The sequence below is a fragment of the Cynara cardunculus genome (genome assembly GCF_001531365.2).
Source record: "Cynara cardunculus var. scolymus isolate 2C chromosome LG 12, CcrdV1, whole genome shotgun sequence".
NCBI lineage: Eukaryota > Viridiplantae > Streptophyta > Magnoliopsida > Asterales > Asteraceae > Cynara > Cynara cardunculus.
The window spans coordinates 36,009,282-36,028,810 of record NC_037539.1 but is presented as its reverse complement, the minus strand read 5'-3'; the positions used below and the strand labels follow the sequence as shown (position 1 = coordinate 36,028,810).

The following is a 19,529-nucleotide window of genomic DNA, read 5'->3' as shown; positions in this document are numbered from 1 at the left end:
AAAACTTTCAAATTCGAAGGCATAAATACTTGACAGAAACAATACACTTTGTTTCAATCACAGCTTTATAGCTTATTCATAAAAGCCATATTGATATGCAGCATTCCATCGACACTGGATATGATATGAGCAACAATTCTCGGCACTATGTCACCAATGGCGATAGGCCACATCCTTCGACCCTGGTCAGTTAACACCCTTTGAATTCTGAGACTCGAAATTGATGATTTTTTTTAAGTTTTAATATCATTGATCAAAGAAGAGCATCGTGTGAACTGATAAAGATCGATGATTATAACTAATTTCTTTCAATCCAATCAAAATGTAATTAAAACCGTCGATCATTGGTCCTTTCTATGTTTTGTTTAATGTTTTGCAGAACGAGAGAGTTGATGTTGATCCGTCGTGGTGGTCACATAGAATCTTCACTTCTGCGATCAGGTGATCCCCATCCCTAGCTACATCGCTATCTTATCAGAGACATAAATCAAACGGCAAAGGATTCATGTAGAAGGAAAGTTACAGTGAGAAGCGTAATAAGAGATTTAAACCCTTGATCATTTTTAATCTCATGCCCCCCACCCATGAATTGGCTTTAGCAGGGAATTGATAAGTGCATCTCACTAGTAGTGTTGACATTCAATTAGGATTGATCCAAGGGTGGAGATCTCTTCTTACGCTTCTCATCGGAATCCAACCTTAAAAAATCAAACAGATGTATGCATTACCCTGTTATTAAAGTCATTTGAAATCTTTTTTTTGACGTACTGATTAAATTATAATTTTTTTGACGTATTATTATAATCTTCATTTAGGTACATTATCTCAAACAGTTACGATAAAATACGTCACACAAAATAGAATTGAGAGCAAACTACGTAAACTATATATCTTAATGCTTAAGCATTTTACAAAATGAAAGTTTTTGAATCGAAACAAAGTATATTTCATTTTAATATAATTTGCTCTAAAATTTGCAGATTCCCACCCCCTCGTATGCAGCTTGTAGTGTTCCGTAACGACCCAAATTTGAGGTCAAGACAAACCGCACAATCCCGACAAGCGAATTATGGCCTAACCTTAAATGAGCAAAGGAAAGCTTTTGAGAAGCTTAAGAAAGAGATTTACAATCCTATCCCAAAGAAGCTAATACGAAGGTTGGGCAAGTTTTACCGACAAAACGCTGCTAGAAACGCATCCGGATCAGGAGGTCAAGAGACCGAAAAAGAAGTGGAGGAAGAAGAAGAAGATGAAAAGTGCGTTATTTGCTTGGAAGAGTTTGAAGCGAAAGCTGTGGTTATGGTGACAGCCTGCAATCATATGTTTCATGAGGACTGCATCGTGCCGTGGGTGAAAAGCCATGGCCAATGTCCCGTTTGCAGGTCTTCCTTTTATGAAGAGAAACATGGAGCTTCGTCTACGTTAACAAATGACTTGATTTCTTTTGTAACATCTGGGGGTCATCTTAATATAATCTCTCCATAGAACTTTAATAATGGATGGTAAATTTAAACTTTGCTTGTAACAAGCATTTGATGTATTAATGGTCATGAGCATTTAAACCAAATCAAACAATATACAGAGAGAGAGGAACGTTCAAATACAAATCGCCTCAATTTATACAAACCGTACAAACTAATAACAACCAATCACATAAATCCATTTGTTTTTCTGTAAATTTAATTTACAAGGGCATTATGGGAGGTTTGAACTACTTATGACTTACCTTTGATGATGTTTGAACCCTTGACATCACGGGAGGTTTGGGATTTACTAATGACCCAAGTGGGTCCCGCTGGCAAATGACCTTTTGGTCGAAACTGGATTTTTTCAATAAGCTCAAAAAAGTAAGCTAGTTTATGATTGTTAAACATGAACTTATGGACCGTTTACTAAACGCTTACCAGATAAGTACTTACTGGATAATTTTTCTCACCGGATGAACATGACAAGAGCCAAGAATCTTACCCTGTAAGAACGAGGATAAGGATGGAGAGTCTTATCCGGTAAGTGAGGGTGACGACTCTTACCTGGATAAGCGCTTACCAGGAAATTTGTTGCATGGAATACGTTTTGATGTACTACAACCTTACCCAATAAAATAAATCATAGTGTTGACTCCTAACGGTAAGCACTTACCGGGTAAGCATTTAGGTAAACAACCCCTTAATTTTTAGACAACAGTCTCGGTTAATCCTACCAATGGAGGATGTTTTTACGACTCTTTACCTTATTGACACAGACGGAAAAATTACTAGACGTTCCACCCTTTAACATTGAAATAAAAGAAAAAACACCATATACACGATACTATATCTTAATCATTCAGTTATCTATACAACTAATGCATATACAGATACTTTCGGTGACGCAGGAAATGCATATACAACTTGCATGCATCACAGACAAAGTTGGGGCATACCTGCACGGTTCATTTTCAACACGAAGCATCATGACTTTTCACCGTATACATACAAGATGGCATCAGCGACTTACACTTCATGTTTCGCTCTTGGAGACAGTGTCGGGTAGTTTATAACTGGCAGGTTTGTCTACACCTCGTCTTGAGTACTCCCTCCATCTTCGTGCAGCTGCTGCTGCTCTGCTTGCTCTCTCTTTCACTTCCTCTTCTGTGCCAAAGTTGCATGAAATTTTGTATAAGATCAGTTAGCAATCCAACACCAACAAATCAAGTAGACATAAACCATACAACTATAAAATAACCACAACCACCACCTAAAGCATAGTAATAGGGCCACCACGGAGATTATTTAGCCAAGAATAACTAAACATTGGTCCAGTGGTATCTGGGTTACCGGTAGGGGTTCAAGCCTTACCAAAAGTGAGGAGGGTATGTGAGTTTTTTCCTATAAAAATATTATATACTTCAAAAACAAAATGTGTCGACTTAGGCATAAATTTGGACTACCGACACAAATTCAGGTGTTTTCCTTGGAGCAACAAATTGAAAACAAGATAGTTGATCACATACCATTATATATGTTTATTTGGACACAACTTGTGTGTTGTATAAATAAGCACAAATTACACATTAAGGCTCCTCGGCTTTGCAAGGTCTGAAGAGGAAAGTAACAGTTTCTTTGCGTTTAGCAAAGATGCAGTTTCATTAACTAAATATGGTACAGTAACCTTGTAGGTTCCTTCAGGGCTTCGCCGCTAATAAAAATACAAGAAGCAGATACTGGAAAAAAATTTGATTCTACTTGTTTCCTGTAATCTTGTATTAATGTTTTAGAGAAAGATTTTTTTTGGATATTTAACATCCTAATTATAAAAAAAAAAAGTGACTTTACGTGTAGCATATGCATATATTATTAGTTTTTTGGCATTAACCAACACCTACCTTTACAAACTTCATCCTATTATATGTCAAGCTTACAAACAAGGATGGAATGCTACTAAGGGAAGGAGGTTTGAAAACTGGGCACATGCGAAGGTCCAAGACCGAAACACCGACAGATGCAACAATCATAACACAACATATCCAACAACAGAGTCATCTAGTATTAAATTGAAAGAAAAGAAAATGCAAAAAGAGCTTTTTTATAAAAGTAGAGTGAAAATAGAAATGCCAATTAATAGCTTAACAAGCTGTGAATTTCCTTTCATTGAAATACACGTACCTGTACTTTGACGATTTTTACCATTGCCCCAAAGGTCGCTCCAGTAAGGTTCAGCTTTGTCATTAGAACCTTTCGATTTCATCATTCTTATTTTAGCTTGTTCCTACAATCAATAGAGCTAATTTGTCAATATAAGTAATAATATACATGGTTGGGAAAATGGTTAATGTCGTCTAAAGTCAGATCTAACAGGCATTAAGCATCTTGCTAAACCACATATGGTTGCCTTTTGAAGTCAAACTCATACCTATCAAATGCATTTTGATTTGAACCCTTTGCAAAAAGAAAACCAATATTACTCTACTTGTACAGCATGCTTAAGTTGGATTTTTCTTTTTCATTTTTTGTGGTTTTGAAAAGCTCAAAAACCTGTATTGACCTGGAACGTGAACAACCTCTTGGACATCAGATATTGTGAACAAATATTTACCAAGATCCTTTCATTTCAGTAGCAAAATTTCATGTCTTTAGGCAGTGGTGGACACAGGATTTTCCGTAAAGTGTGCTCACTATTATTTTAATAATTTTATGGAACGAACACATAAACTCTTAGACCCCCATCATTATCTTAACAACAAAAGGTAGTAAGTTCTATTTATACGAAAAATATTATTTTCTAAAAGTGAGTCAATTTCACCATTAGTATGCTCTATCATGTTTATAATTTTATTGAAAATGCTTATCATAAAATCACGGTCCAAATATGTAAAAGAAACTTGCAAAAACTGAAGCAAGCTTGAACCTAGCTTGCTACCTAAAAAGAACAATCATAAGACTAACAAATATAAAAGACGAAGTTTGTAGGAATAACAAGAAAAGTATAATCCTTCTAATACACGACTTTAGAAAAATATCTTTATAAAGATGAAATTAGTAGTAAAAGCGCCTTTACTAACAAGAACTCATACATTTGTAAAGTAACTGTTCCATATTTCCAATATTATCTAAAAAGCATAAATGCATAAATGTTTAATGCACAAGTTAAAATAGCTGTTCTAACTATTTAATATAAATTTTAGAAAAATGTTGGACAAACTTTAGAATTCTAAGAAAAAGTAATAGCACTGATAACAAGTCTTCAAAACCAGGTCTATTGCTTAAAAATATAAGACATTAACCAGCATGCTGAAATGAACATTCCATAAATCATCCCCACATGCTTACATGGACATTTAAGTGGACTCATACTGTAGCTCCACTATTGCCTTTAACATATCACACGATTGCTTTAGCACTAAAATTATCTAGATAGTAATGCTATTAGCTGAAGTGCCTTTGTAGTTTTATTTTGTTTTAAGGGTACAGTGAAGACATCTACATAATTGAACTTCTATAACCTATAAGTAATCATGCAGCACAGCGTGTGTGTGAAGCAGCACTTCCACCATGTATTACACAAATCTATCAATAGGGCAATGTACTGAAAACTAAATGACCATAAGAATGAAAAAAAAAAGCCTCAACTGAAGGTTTTGGCAACAATAATAGCAAAAATTTAGAAGTAATCCATTTCAAGAGTAGAAAGTAAGTGGCATAGTAGTGTGTAATATGTTCATGTGTCCACATAGAGTGCTAATGTTTATGTATTTGTTATGTCTTCTTCATTTTAAAATGAACAAGAACCTATCACATATATGAAAAATAAAGTTGGAATTTTGAACAGGTTATATTTCTTACCAGGACTTTATTTTGTCTCTTTTCCCATCGAGTGCTTGCCTGCCAAAACAAACAGCACGATTGTTAAGATGCAATCAATGAATATGCCCCCTTAAAACATGCACTTAGCACCATTTGATTTTTATACATTTTTTCCTCAAGTGTGATTACGTTGCAACTGACATCGTTTCTCCCTATGGAAATTTTTTCTACTCATCAAATAACAATAATGTCTCCATCTTTCAAGTATTAGTACTGAAATTCCTTTTCATTTTTCTATATAAAAGATTTACACTTTATTTAGTTAACAGAGTTATCAAGCAGTTACATTTATATTATTACATCATATCAATATCATAAACTATAGATCCAGTTAGATACTACAATAGTAGAAGCTACAAAGGATTTTATTTAGACAAGGAACAAGAGGATATAATCATATTAGCAAAACCAACAGCGTGGAAGGTGGTTATGGATTCATTTGCATTCAGATTCAGCAATCAAGAGCAGAATGAAGACTGCCGGTGATTGTGTCATCAAGCATTTTAGTGTACTTGTGATTTACATGAGATCAGTGAGTTTATTTGTTAAGCTATAATATGAGTGAGGAGGTGCAGAGTGCACGCTTTTATAAGCTACCATAAACCTAAGATCGTCATAAAGCGGAGGTTAAAGCGACCGCGCTCTTGTGGGTTTCCAAGAGGCAGAGCTCTTGGCTGTGGTCCTATCAGGCGGGATGCGGGGCAGCACCTCGTATATTAGAGCCTGTTGCCCAGGTATATTAGAGCCCCTGTTTTTCTTGCTGGAAATTGGAGAGGAAAATTTGGGCGGTGGGTGGTGTCTATTGTTTATCTCTAAGATAAATAGTCCCAAATTCATGGGTTTTTTTTTGGTTATTGATAATAAGTTTCATCATGTATAAATTGTAGAGAATAAAAATTCATCAAGGTCATTGTTGAATCTTTAATAATCAACTAGTTACATGTATTTTTTAATTTATCATTTCATCAATACAATAATATTGTGTTTTCCTTACCAAGAAAATCAATATTTATTTGTGTTTTTTTTTTATTTCATCAAGTACAAGTCTGGGGTAGTGTGATCAGAGATCTGATCAGAGTTATGAAGTTACCGATCAAAATGACCAAGTCTGGAACTCTGGACTAAAGAGTCAAATTTCTGGATATGTATCCAGACTTTGGTGCTTTGAGTCCAGACTTGTGATAATTGACTAAGTATAACTCTGGACTTTGATTTGTGCACCCAAACTTGGACTTCAGAGTTCGAGTTCGGGTACTTGGAGTCAGACTTCGGTCCTGGAACTCTGATACGGTTGTAACAGCTATCCAATCTTATCCATTCACGGTTATAACCGTTTAACCGCTTGTAACTGTCGATCTCTCATATGAATATGTAAACGAGAATCTGGGTATATATATCTCAATTTCGCAGCCTTTGAAAGAGAGATTTTTCTAGGATTATCCCAATACTAAATTCGTGAACTCAAGGCTATAAGGGACGGATTCTTGTATTTGGAAAGCGTACTCTACACGATCCTAAGAGATTATCCAGTTCTCTTATCATCTCCAAATCCCAATTTCTAACATTCAAGTACAATAATTCCTGTTTTCTCCAACGATGGCAAATCAGGAGGAATCTGTTTGGGACATGACCTTGAAGTTTGGGAAACTGGAAAAGTTTCAAGGAAAGGATCTTTGTCGATGGCAGAAGAAAATGCACTCCCTTCTCACCACTTTGAAGGTTGTGTATGTTCTTAGCACCCCCATGCCCGAGATCATTGAAAATGCTGAGACGCAGGGTCAAGTGGGAAAACGACGACTACATATGCCATGGGCATCTTTTGAACGGTATGTGCGATGCTCTTTTTGATGTTTAACGGAATTAGAATCTACAAAGGGATTATAGGACGCCTTGGAATCGAAATACATGGCCGAGGACACTTCGAGTAATAAGTTCCCCATGAGTAAATTTAACAATTACAAAATCATCGAGTCCAGACCCGTAATAGAGCAATATAGTATAATGAACTACTCCAAATCCTTGGTCAATTTATTCAACACCATATGAAAATGGACGAATACATCTCGGTGTCGAGTATTATTGACAAGTTGCCGTGTTATGTTTTGAACATAAAAAGAAAGAAATTTCCTTGGTGCAACTTGGCAGTCACTTATGTATTAAGGAATCACTACATGTGCAAGAAAGTGGTAAGGCCAAGGATAAGGATGTCCTGGATCATTCAATGTCAACGCATGTTGAGGATCGTAAACACACAACCAAGAAAAAGCTCGACAAGGGTAAAAAGCGAATGTTCGACAACCCCAAACATGGACCCAACAAGAAGTCAAATATGACTTGTTGGATCTATGGTCGAACAGGACACTTCTAAAGAGATTGCCGAATTGGTAAAGGTAAAAAGACTGGAGCAAGTAAGAGTGGGGTGAGACAAGGGTCAAATGACCAACCCCTAAACAATTCAAACGTTTTTAATAATTCGAGTGAGAATTATTTAACACAATTTTCTATGTCTTTTATGTACAGGATGATGATCTCGCATGGTGGATAGACTAGGGTGCCACGAGTCACGTGTACAAGAATCGAAGATGGTTCAAGAAGTTCGAAGCGGAGGAAGATGGATCGGTCTTGCATATGGGCAACGAGTCTAGTGCTCCAATCCTGGGTCTAGCTTGTCATTGTTCAAAGGTGCCAAGGTGGAGACGGTTTGTTCTTGCTTTTCTAGTTAGGGTGGTGTTATTTTTTGTTTTTTTCCCATAGACAAGGTGGGAGATGGGGGATAGGTAGGGTTTTCTCGTTTTTTTCGAGACAGATAAAAGAGGGGAGACAGGGGAGAGGGCGGTAATCAGAGGCTAGGGCAGAACAATTCTGGGTTTCAGCAGCTTTCACATAATGCATGCGAGAGGCACAACAGCAGAGCAATTGGGGAAGATGAAGCAAAAGGGGCAAGAAACAGTGTTGATAGATTGGAGAAGCGAAGTCAGAGGTGGGATTGGGCCTTGATACCATGAAAGAGGCTGTAATCCCTTGCGTTCTCGATTCTATTCACCAAAATTATATAACATATACCAAGAGCTTACATAGGAAAGCTACCATATACATGAAAGGAAATAAATCAAATCACATCCTAAAAATAATATTTACGTAATCACTATCAGTGTATTCTTGTCTTTTTTGTTTTATAAAGTTTGACCGAGGTTTCGTCCTCTTTCCAGAAAAAAAAAAAGGAGAAATGAAGAATGGCATGATACTATGATCTTTTGATACATTTACTTGTCTAAATTGCTGTCTTCATTGTTCCTTTGAATAGAATTGCTTGGAAAGTACTTGAAAGATTCCTTCCATGTTGAGATAAGTCCACAAATAGCCACAAGAACATGACAAGTTGATTAATTCCCACTGAATTTTGTGAACCGCTTAATGCAGCGGTTAGTTTCAATCAAAGGGGCACGAGAGGTTTAGCTTCTAGGTTGTTAACCAAGTGAAAACAATGGGGGTGGCACTTGATGACTAAAGGGCCACTTGAGTGATCCTATGTGAGAATTACAATTATCAATTTGTCATGCCCCATGTAGACATGAATGTCTCTATGAAAAGACTGTTTTGAAATAACCAAGAAGACACTAATGCAATACCAAATAGCACCATTCTATAAGAGACATAAATGGTGTAGGTAAGGTTGTATTGACGCTCTGAAAAGTTCCATACAGGTTTTGGATGTAGTAATGAAAATCACAAGAATGAGAAATCTAAAATTTTGTGGTAGCTTATGATTTGATGGTCGTAAACACTATGAGAAACAAGATTCCCACTTTTGCCTTCAAGTACTATGTTAGACATCACGGTAGTCAAAGTAACATTGTTTTAATACCCTAGGACTAAGTCTTGGAACCTAAAAAGTGAGAATTTAATTATGTTAACAATAGAAAGATTGAAGAAGGGCCATTGAACATGAAAGAGGATTCTAATAAAATGTGGAAAAAACGCATGTGCATTCTAATGGTTGCAAAAGGGGTGGCAAAAGAAAGGAAATGAAGTAGCCATCAAACTAAAGTCATCGCCAACTGGTGGAATGAAAGGTACAAATGGCTATCTAGAAGAAAGGATGTTACACATAGTTGCATGGTTGTAAGTTTTGTAAGAGTGTAGAGAACAACAATGTAGAGAACAAAACGAAATCAAAACTACTCATGCTGAAATTTAAGGGAACATTGAAAGAAGTTAAAGATGAAGCATACGAGGAGTTGTACAAGAAACTAGGGCCAAAGAAGAGAGGGATGACATATATATAAGTTGGCTAAGATATAGGAAAGAGAAAAACTAGGGTCACAAGTCCTACCAAATACTCTTATGCAAAGATAATGGAGTTAGATAATGAAAGAGAGCTTATTTTGAAGTAGAAATAATTCAGAGAGAACAAGTAAGCTGGATAACTCTTTTGATGACTTCAATAACACATTGGTGTGTAAAACCAAAGGGTTGGAGGTGAAAGAAGTAGTAAGAGAGATGAAATAAGTAAACCTTTCCTAAACCAATTGAAGTTTCAAAAATGCCTCTCGAAAGCCATACCAATATGGTTCACTAAGAAGTTATGTTATCCTCGAAACAAAGAGGATACTTGATTAATAAAGAAGAATATTGTGCTTGCGGGGAAAAAGAACAAGCCTTATAACTTATTGAGCGATCAAGCTTATGAACCACACAGTGAAACAATACAAGTTGTTACCAAGCACAAGTTAAGGCCTTAAGGTTAAGACTATCATTGATTAAAGGACTCGTCAAGAGATGTAAGAGACTAACAACGGCATTACATATAATGCTTATTGATCAAGAGATGACAAGTGCATGAAGAAGTGATGTGGTGTGATTTTGAGAAATGCTTACATATAATGCTTATTGCTTAATGCTTAGGGGCCGTTTACCAAATGCTTACAGGTAAGAGACACCATCCTCACATACCTTAGTAAGATTCTCGGCTATCAAAATGGCATAGTAAGATTATTGGTAAGCACTAACCAGGTAAGATTCACCACGCTCACTTACCAGGGTAAGATCGTCGGTCCTTGCCCTTGCCTAAGATTTCTTTTTAAGTTTTTTGGTTGCTTTTGAGGGATTTTTGAAGTTTTTTGGTTGATCACGAGGGACTTTTTCAGTTTTTTGGTTAATGTTCCATATATTTTCTAATATCTCAGAGCACCCCTCAAAGTTTAGTAGTTGCACCTTTCACACCCTAAAAAGAATTGTACTTGCAAAAATCGGTTGAGCAGGTGCACGGGACCCCACTCGGGCCTTCATAGGTCCGCCTCTAGTCCTTGCCATGCTCACCCGGTAAGGTAAGTGACCGGGTAAGCGCTTACTCGGTAAGCTTTTGGTAAATGTCCCCTTAGTCTAAGGGGCCTTTACCAAACGCTTACTGGGTAAGCGCTTACCGAATGTCACTTGATTTATCATGTGAACATGGCAAGCCAAGAATCTTACCCAGTAAGAGGCTACATAAGGACCGAGAATCTAATCCGGTAAGTGAGAAGACTTTTTCCTGGTAAGCGCTTCACGAGTAAAAGTGCTTATCAATAATCAATTTTGATGGCCGAGAATGTTACCAATAAGGTAAATAAGGGGTGACTCATGCCGGTAAGCATTTGGTAAACAACCCCCGAGTCTTTTGCTTTAGTTACGTATAAACTCAAAAAGGATACATACAAAATGACATGCTAAGCTGTATATTTCTCACTAAGGAAATCATGTTGATTGATGAGACTAGGCAATCAGTTCATGCAAAGTTGGAGGTATGTAAAAATAACTTGGAACCGAACAGCTCTAGATTGTTCCAAATTAAGACAAATTATATATGCAGTAGGACTGTACCAATGTGTGATGTACTCTGGGACGAAACTACTTAAGAAAGAATGAAAAGAATATGCTCGAGTTGTTAGAATCTGAAATGAGCTAGCTTTCTACAAATCAAAAGAATATGCTCGAGTTGTTAGAATCTGAAATGAGCTAGCTTTCTACAAATCAAAAGAATATGCTCGAGTTGTTAGAATCTGAAATGAGCTAGCTTTCTACAGACATGTACTCTCCCTCAATTATCTCTAGCCTTTACAATCAGAGAAAAAAATCAAATGCCTATTCATAATCAACTTCATCTTTTTATACCCAGTCAATTATGCTTGGCTAACTGACTTCCAACAAACTATCTGCCACTACCTGCTTTCTTCCAGCCTAACTTTTTATTAAGTGACAAGCTATTTACCAAAAAAACCCTAACCTTCCTCCTTACGTACGTGAACCCATTGCACGCTTATCAATGTTCGGTGAATTGAAGGTGATGTTAGTATGTCTAGACATGAGGTACTCAAACCTTGACATTTCCAATACATGATAAATATTACAAAAAATGGAGTGCGGAATTAGTGAAGATGATATCATTTTACATTGATATAAGACCAGGATCCAAAGTAGTGAAATGCATCATGAGTACAATTGACCATAAGACTAGAGTTGAAGAGTATGATCTATAAGATGTGAAAGAGACCAACCATGCTTTGTAAGATGAAATTTTAGGCCAACAAAAAGAAGTACATGAAATAAAAAGATGGGTGTCGTTGATAAGGAAGGATGTTAAGATAAAGCCGAAGTGCTACAAATCTATTATGATAGTTAACAAACAAGCTAATAAATTGCACTTGCCAATTGTAGGAATTTCAAATGCTTTAGCTGGGAACAGCTTATCAAACATAAAAAGAAGGGCTTGACCAATATAGTATAGGTGTGATTTTATTCTCAATAGCAGAGCATGGAGAGAAACATTTTAGTTCGTAAATGGCCTCTCCCCGTCATCACACTTGGGATGACCAAAGCACTGGACGAAACTTATTACCAATAACCAAACTGTAAAAGATGGGTCATACCATTCTAAAAACATCTGCGGATGAACCCATTCCTGCAAGCATCAGGGCAACCTGGTCAAATAACCACAGGTAGAGTTAGCAATATCACTTCTTATAGAACTAGAGATATAATATTTTGAAATAAGCTTTTCCCCGAGCAGTTTAACATCATAGTGTTTCTTATGATAAATGAACAAAATTTTATTGTTTTCAAAAAAGTTACCTAATAATACAATCTTAGCCATGAGATATGCTGATAAATCTTGTTCAACAAATGCCCTTAGACAAGATTTCCAGCTAAATGCAAAAAGAATCCATCAGGTATACAAAAAGGAAAGGCCATTATTCAAGCCACAACCACTACTTTAATGATTGAGAATTCTCACGCCTCAAAAGAATATTAGAATCCTCTGCTTCTTACTTTCTAGTCAAACTCATTGCATGACATAGCATGGCTCACCGAGAGAAAATACTGCTACGAGCAGCCTTTTACTTCTAATGGCAAAGGTGAAGCTCGGCAACCAAATATTGCCCCTGTAACAAATTGCTAACTGGACTATTGCACTTGCACAGCTTGGTAGACAAACTACTTTTTCCAATATTTTGTAATCATAATCCATCTAATTAATATTGTTGTTTCTTGCAATGTTCAAGTTTTCATTAAGAAGTAACCTAAACCTAACAGATGAATATTCAACTTTTGAAGTCAAAATATGATAAACTGATAACTTTAGCCATTGAATCTCAATACATACTGCCAATTTATAGATAGATAAAAGAAAAAAGAAGCAAAACTATTCATCTTCATCGCCATTTCCCCCTTCACAACATCTCTGATATCCCACCTAACCAAACCCAGCACAATATCATACAAGGGCTGTGCCTCAACCTGCAATGACCAAGAAAAAGCCTTCTCATATGAACAACTATACCCTGCACTAAAACTACCTCTAATTAGGGTTCTATGAGGAGAATTTTTCTGTTACAGAAATATCTTTATAGGCTATTCTGTTACATCTGGTAATAGAGGACTAGGGTAATGGCATGAGCTGTAGGAAGAATTCAGCAATCTCCTTTACTAAAAATACTCTTCTTCCATCTGTCTTCTACTTTCTGGTTTCTGCACATCCTAAAGAAGAGTCTATCACTCTCTCCCTCCCCCTAGGATCCTAGATCCTCTTCCGTGAAAGAAATTAATATTCATGGACAGATTTGCAGTTACATATTAAGAAGGGATGGTAGAGGATTATTTCGGATTCTAGTACATAGCGTATGTTTGTTAGCACTTAATGAGCTTAGTGAGACTGACTTTTTAATAGTGGCTTAATGATATAGAAAGTGGTTTATTCAGTAACCTTCTAAGGGGAGCTTTATGCATAAAGGCGAGTTTTTTTCCAAACCTGCCCCGCCCAATTAAAGAACAGGCTCCTTCCATTTATAAGAAAACCTCCTAGATAAAAAACTCCACTCTATACAGAATTAATCCACATAGACAGTTACATCCATACAGAAAGAAGAATAGTTTTATATAAGTCAATAAATTTATAAAAATTCTTATGACTTGAAATTCTTTTTCATCATGATTAGAAAAATACCATTTTTACACGTGTTATTAAGGAAGTATTTAGCTTTGTTTAATTGTGTTGCAGTCTATTAAGTTTTATCTGTTGAATATTTTATGATCCTACATACACATAATATAATGTAATGCACACACATGTATATTGATATAATCCCCCAACATACTAGCATAAAAGGGGCTTTGTGATTGTTTTTTGTTCAAGCAAGCCTCTCACAGCCAATAAGTTGCTAGGATACGCATTATCTCCCCTTCTTTTCCCTTCTCTCCCAATCTCTATATCATTCTCATCAGCATGATTCACGACACTAAACCTCTTACAACCTCTTGCTTTTCCAATTATCAAAAGCATGGAGGCAGCATTGCATAATATACTTGATGCGCTAGCGAATATCTAGGTGCACATTTTTATCTCTAAAAGCAAGTTGCTAATGGGGTCAGTTCATACTTATTTTGCCAAATGCAAGACATATACAATCCCTAAAGATCCATGGACCATGGCAATATAGCCAAAGCTAAAAAGGTAATCAAGAAAACAAAGAAGAACGGAACCGTCAGGTGACAAGCTTGAAACTGAAATAAAGGGCAAAGGGCCAAAGAATGATGAAATCCCCTTACGAGTTAACTTATCCGAGCTTCCAATGTCACAAACACATATCTTATTTTCTCAAAAGGCTTGTTTGACCGGAAAGGACCTTCAAAGTTCTTCAAATATTTTTATTGTCTACTAGTGATTATGCTCTCCAACTACATATGCATTCAACCTTGCTTGGCCAACATAATTTTCCCCCATCTCATGGTATGTCCCAATGAAACAAGGACGAATTGTCTCCAACGAGAATATTGACGGGAAGACAAGGGACTTATGACACTTTAAATAACTCTATTTTGGTTAAGCATCTTAGAAAACTCACTAGGGAACTAGAAAAGTAGCAAGTCATTTAGTTGTTCCTGGTTCTATGAAGTTCAGATCTCTAGAATATTTGACGATCTAATATGAATCATCATAAAGTTGTTAACTTGTTATGGCTCACAACAGTGTTATTCCCCTCTTTATCTCAATGTTCTTATTTGTCCCCACATATAACCCTTCTACATACCCATTCTATAATGAGCTTTCTTCACTCCAAGTATTATAGCTATCACAAAACTCTAAATCAGATTCGAATTCTCATACTATTCCCTCTGATTTACATGTTAGATGTCACTAGGTCAAGCATTTTTGAGACAGCTTCAACAAGAATCATAATAGTTAATATAATTTAACTATGACCAAGTAATTTGTCAACCTTTTCTATAAGGATTAAGGAGGGGCATAGAATGAGGCTTTCTTGACCTTCTTTACTCATAAAGAGAAGGAATAATGCCCTCAAAAGAGACAATCCTAGTTAATCTAGTTGTTCCTCAAACTACAATTTCTGGCTCAAACCTGCCAAATCATCTAGTTTTATCACATCAAACTGAGATGATGAAGATCGATAAAAATGAGGATGTAAGATAAATCTATTGCAGTATTCCTTACATTCACTCTTTCTACCCTCCGCATTTCATCTTCAAGCAAAGATAGTTGTGCAGCAGAAGTCCAATGAATGCAATCAACAGGGCTGAAAAGAAACAAATTCTCAGTTAAGTTAAGTGCCAAAGATTAAACCATGAAAATGTGAGATACCAAAACATTAGCAACTTGTGGGGAAGACTATATCTCATTAGGAGGTAATATGCAAGGAAGAGCTTAAACAGTTGAGACTCCATGGCAAAACACCCTGCTCTAGAGGATTTGTACTTTTAAGGCACAAAGTGGTAATCATGGGTAAAATAAGATCTACATGGTAAAATATAGTGAAAGCATATGCTATCCTATGCATAATCTGTTGTTTACTTGAATATTAAAGCATGCGTGTGGGTGTTCTAACTTCAAATAATACTTACTTCCTGCTTATAGATTCATTTTTATTTGTTCAATTTAGTGAATATGATATACATAATGTGGGTGCAGTAATAACACTTTAAACTGTTGCCCATGGAATGGACTATGTTCCTTAGCTACATCGACATAGATGTGTGGTGAAAAAGAAACGAGACAACCGAAACACAGATATTGGACAATACAGATCAATGCATTAAACTTTATAGAAAGGTGATTATACCAATACTATTTAGATAATTAGGTAACGATTACATTAAGTTCAACAGAGTACATTCATCTAGTGGTAACAAGATTCTGAAACTAAGACTCATTAAGGTCAAGAAACTAAATCAATTTTTTTCATGTTGATAAAATGAGCATAAACCAGAAAATTACCAACTCTCAATGGCTTGTTGAACCAAGTCAGGGTTTCCATGCTGGTTACATGCTCGGGCTCTACCAAAGTCCTCCTCTATAGAGAAGACGTCTGAGGCGACATTGGCACAATTTTTGCAGCCTATGGTAAGGAAAAAGAATTATATCTCAAGTATTCACTAACATAGATCTGCAAGTTCCAGTAAGTTTGACATCTATCAAGTAATACAAACAAAAGTGATCCATGTAGATTGTTTTGTAATTTGTTTACAATCTGTGGCTTGTCATCATCATACTAATCACAAATACAAAAAATCTTGTTGCACAAAGATGTATTAGAAAAGCAAGCTATTATTTCCCTAGAGATGTTAACCTACTTAAAATCAAAATACACAAGCATCTGTGTTATGAACTGTTAATAGGTATAGCAAAAAAACATAATTTAGTAGACCAGCCATTGGAATATGGACACTCTTAACTTTTGAAGTCAGACATGCATCCTCTTTAACTTCAAAGATTGATGTATATTCTTACATGCTTGAGGAATATTATACAACTCACTGAATTTGATGACAAATGCAACAAATTATTGAGTGTCGGCATCAACTTTGTAACAAAGTAATGGAAATTTTGGTTTCGGAAATAAGTAATCCATTTGGTCCAAAAATCAAAATGTACCCTTCTTGCACAACGGGGTAAATGCAAGAATTAGTCACATACCTATACAGCTAAATTCATCAACAAATACATGATCCCTTGGACAGGTATCATCAAGAAAAGGATTTATTGCAGTCAAAGCATATCCATGAATTTCATCATATACCATCCGCTGAGCTGGATCGCTGAGAACCTACACTGCAATATTTTGTTTATAGCAGAAGCACAGGGCATAATAATGTGCATTCATGATGTGTAGAATTTGATGGTAGAGTAAAACCCACCTCATAAACCTCGTTAATGAAAATGCAAAAGTTTGTAGTCTCTGGATCATTGCCACTCAAGTCGGGATGACATGATTTCATGCAATTATAATAGGCTTTCTTGATTTGCTCTGGAGTAGCATCTGGAAGCTGATTAGAAAGGAAACACGATGAGGTAACTACAAACCAATAATATTGTAACGAATTACTTCGACCAAAATAATAACTAATAGAACACATGACTTCACGCGTAGTGTAATAAAAATCCGTTGACTAATAATCAAATACATAAACTACTTTCTAAGGATAAATTTGGGACAACCCAAAATATAAAGTGTTGCATTTTGGCTTGGGGACTGAGTACCCATAAAGTTTACTTTTAGGATGTATCAGGTATGCTTTGGTAGTTGTGCTATCCAAATATAAAACTTTCGTTATTCATAATGACGATTTGGTAATTAGAACTATGGAATTGTATTTCTATATGAACAATTGTCATACTTTTTCAGGAAAAGGAACTATTTCATCCAAGCTAAAAGGTTTAGCATCTCGTTTGTTGTTCTTTTCACCACTAATATTTTCAATATTTTAGGTTTTTGGGTTGGTTAAGTAATGAGTCGGAGGCATCAGGATTTGTATCACCACATCCACCGTGTCTTAATCAGAGTTACGATTTGGTTTTCTTTGACCTGCGTCTCAGGTTGGTTTATGATTATTTCAAGATATTTAAAGTTTTAGCTGCATATTGGAATTTATAGCTTAGAAATGTAAAGACGATTCCAATGTGTGTTTTGGGTATGTGCCCAATATTATATACATGTAGTAAATTTCCTAAAGTGATCACCCAAGTGAATAGAATGTAAACTACATAGACTGTAATCGAATTAGCGAATAAAATGTAAACTACATATTCGAATTAGTGTTTAATGTTTTTCAGCAGACAAATTAGGACTTAACATTACTCCTTCCGTCCAAAAAGAATCCAATTCGGATATTGCATATATCATTCGACTGTAACAGATCTTTCTATACTCAAATTATATACTATTACTTTTATATGCAAATCAACGTAAGTAACTAGTGGGATCAATTAATCAAATAATGTTAAGTGGATTTTATCGGGAACGAGATAACAGAAGCTTGAACATACCAGTCCTAAAACAGCATAGTAATCATCTGCCAGAGCACCTGACGAAGACGGAAACGGATCAGTGGCGACTTTCACTCTGCTAAATCCTCTTCTCCTCCTCCCACCATGACCAATTCCATTCCACCTTACACTATTGTTGGTCGCCAACATCCGACATCTGTTGCTTCTTGGACACAAAGTGCTCAATCCGTTTTGAAATTGAATCGGATCTGTGCAAACCGGAGATAACAATTGAGCCATTATTGAAGGTGTTCCAAGTGAGTTGCTGAAAGAATGGGGAGAACGAAGAAGAAATGAAGGGAGTAGTTTATGTGGCTTAAGAGAGTGAAAGCAAAATAAATGGTGAGATGGAATTTTAAGAGCCATGAGTTTAGTAGTAAAAGAGAGGTTATAGGCAGCGTGCTGGGACACGTGTCGTCACGTGGGTATCTTAGTCTTGCACGCTTCATGCACCATCATCCTTATTGTCGTCACGCTCGAATGAAAAGATTTAATGTAAAATCCCATGCTATTAACAATGTACCGGTTCTCTATCCGTGTAATACGGTTGGAGCGGTGAATTTTAACGATTTTAAAGTTTTATTGGTTTTATTAGAGAATATTTAATAATGATATAAGTTACATTTAGTTTTTACATATTAATACAATTTGAATAAATAAGAGTTATGGTTCCAATTACAATCTATCGATGGAAAAAATTGTATGACAGTTTAAAATCCAATATATTTAAACGACTTCATACATGTGTTCGATTTACACCAAGAGCAAAGAATCAACCACAAGGGTGGTGTCTGATTGGTTTGAGCTTGGCTCCAAAGGTCAAAAGTACCAAGAGGTTCCAAGTTCAAATCCAAAGAGGAATAAAAATTCTCTTGTGGCCACGGAGGTTCAAATGCGGTGACTCTGGGCTATCTGCAAAGCAGGTGGTCGTCCTAGGATTAGTTGGCTCGCATAGCGGGTTGGATATCCAGGTTAATAAAAAAAAGAATCAAGAGATCGAGAGTGAGACCGAGAGTTTTAGAGCAATTGAATGAGATAATTTTTAATAACTCATAGAGAATATCAGTTTGAATCTCACCTTGGGGGATGAGAAGAAGACATAGAGGTATGAGAGGGTGAAGGTACGAGTGAAATGTGTCAAAAGTATCTTGAGAACATGAAAAGAAAATATAATAACATGCATTGATAACTTGTACTATATGTTATTTTAATTGTAGATTAATAGATTTTAAGACTGAATGCATAAAGTAGTAGTACTTAACACATTATAAGTTATTTTTAAGACTTTTAAGACTTTGTGAATAAATGTATAGTATTTTGTGTATTAAAAATTATTTTTAAGATTTTTAATAAATTTGATTTATAAAGTAGTA

At 35.9% G+C, this 19,529-nt stretch overlaps 2 protein-coding genes across 3 annotated transcripts; one reads left to right on the top strand and one right to left on the bottom strand.

Annotated features, from left to right (window-relative positions):
- The first annotated feature begins 33 nt into the window (after positions 1–33).
- On the top strand, positions 34–1,571 carry LOC112523346. The gene is made up of 3 exons (XM_025132911.1): positions 34–185; positions 380–441; positions 981–1,571. Exons 1-3 carry the CDS (start codon positions 96–98, stop codon positions 1,483–1,485), a joined length of 657 nt encoding a protein of 218 aa, XP_024988679.1. The 5' UTR covers positions 34–95; the 3' UTR covers positions 1,486–1,571.
- Positions 1,572–2,255: 684 nt separating this feature from the next.
- LOC112522418 (chaperone protein dnaJ C76, chloroplastic) lies at positions 2,256–18,512 on the bottom strand. 2 transcript variants are annotated; one of them, XM_025131518.1, is made up of 9 exons: positions 18,157–18,512; positions 17,028–17,156; positions 16,807–16,936; positions 16,108–16,228; positions 15,328–15,409; positions 12,248–12,298; positions 5,322–5,360; positions 3,645–3,747; positions 2,256–2,630 (listed from the first exon to the last, which is right to left on the bottom strand). In XM_025131518.1, exons 1-9 carry the CDS (start codon positions 18,394–18,396, stop codon positions 2,500–2,502), a joined length of 1,026 nt encoding a protein of 341 aa, XP_024987286.1. In that variant the 5' UTR covers positions 18,397–18,512; the 3' UTR covers positions 2,256–2,499. The 2 variants fall into 2 exon arrangements, with proteins under 2 accessions (XP_024987286.1, XP_024987287.1); XM_025131519.1 differs by having other exon boundaries at positions 2,256–2,627.
- Positions 18,513–19,529: the final 1,017 nt, after the last annotated feature.

Excerpts from the sequence above, each read along its gene's own strand:
- LOC112522418 (XM_025131518.1), bottom strand. The coding sequence starts at position 18,396 with ATGGCTCAATTGTTATCTCCGGTTTGCACAGATCCGATTCAATTTCAA. Across the intron at positions 3,748-5,321 it reads AGAGACAAAATAAAGTCCTG|GAACAAGCTAAAATAAGAAT; the intron begins GTAAGAAATATA and ends TATTGATTGTAG. Across the intron at positions 2,631-3,644 it reads TAAAAATCGTCAAAGTACAG|AAGAGGAAGTGAAAGAGAGA; the intron begins GTACGTGTATTT and ends ACTTTGGCACAG.
- LOC112523346 (XM_025132911.1), top strand. The coding sequence starts at position 96 with ATGCAGCATTCCATCGACACTGGATATGATATGAGCAACAATTCTCGG. Across the intron at positions 186-379 it reads GGCCACATCCTTCGACCCTG|AACGAGAGAGTTGATGTTGA; the intron begins GTCAGTTAACAC and ends AATGTTTTGCAG. Across the intron at positions 442-980 it reads ATCTTCACTTCTGCGATCAG|ATTCCCACCCCCTCGTATGC; the intron begins GTGATCCCCATC and ends TAAAATTTGCAG.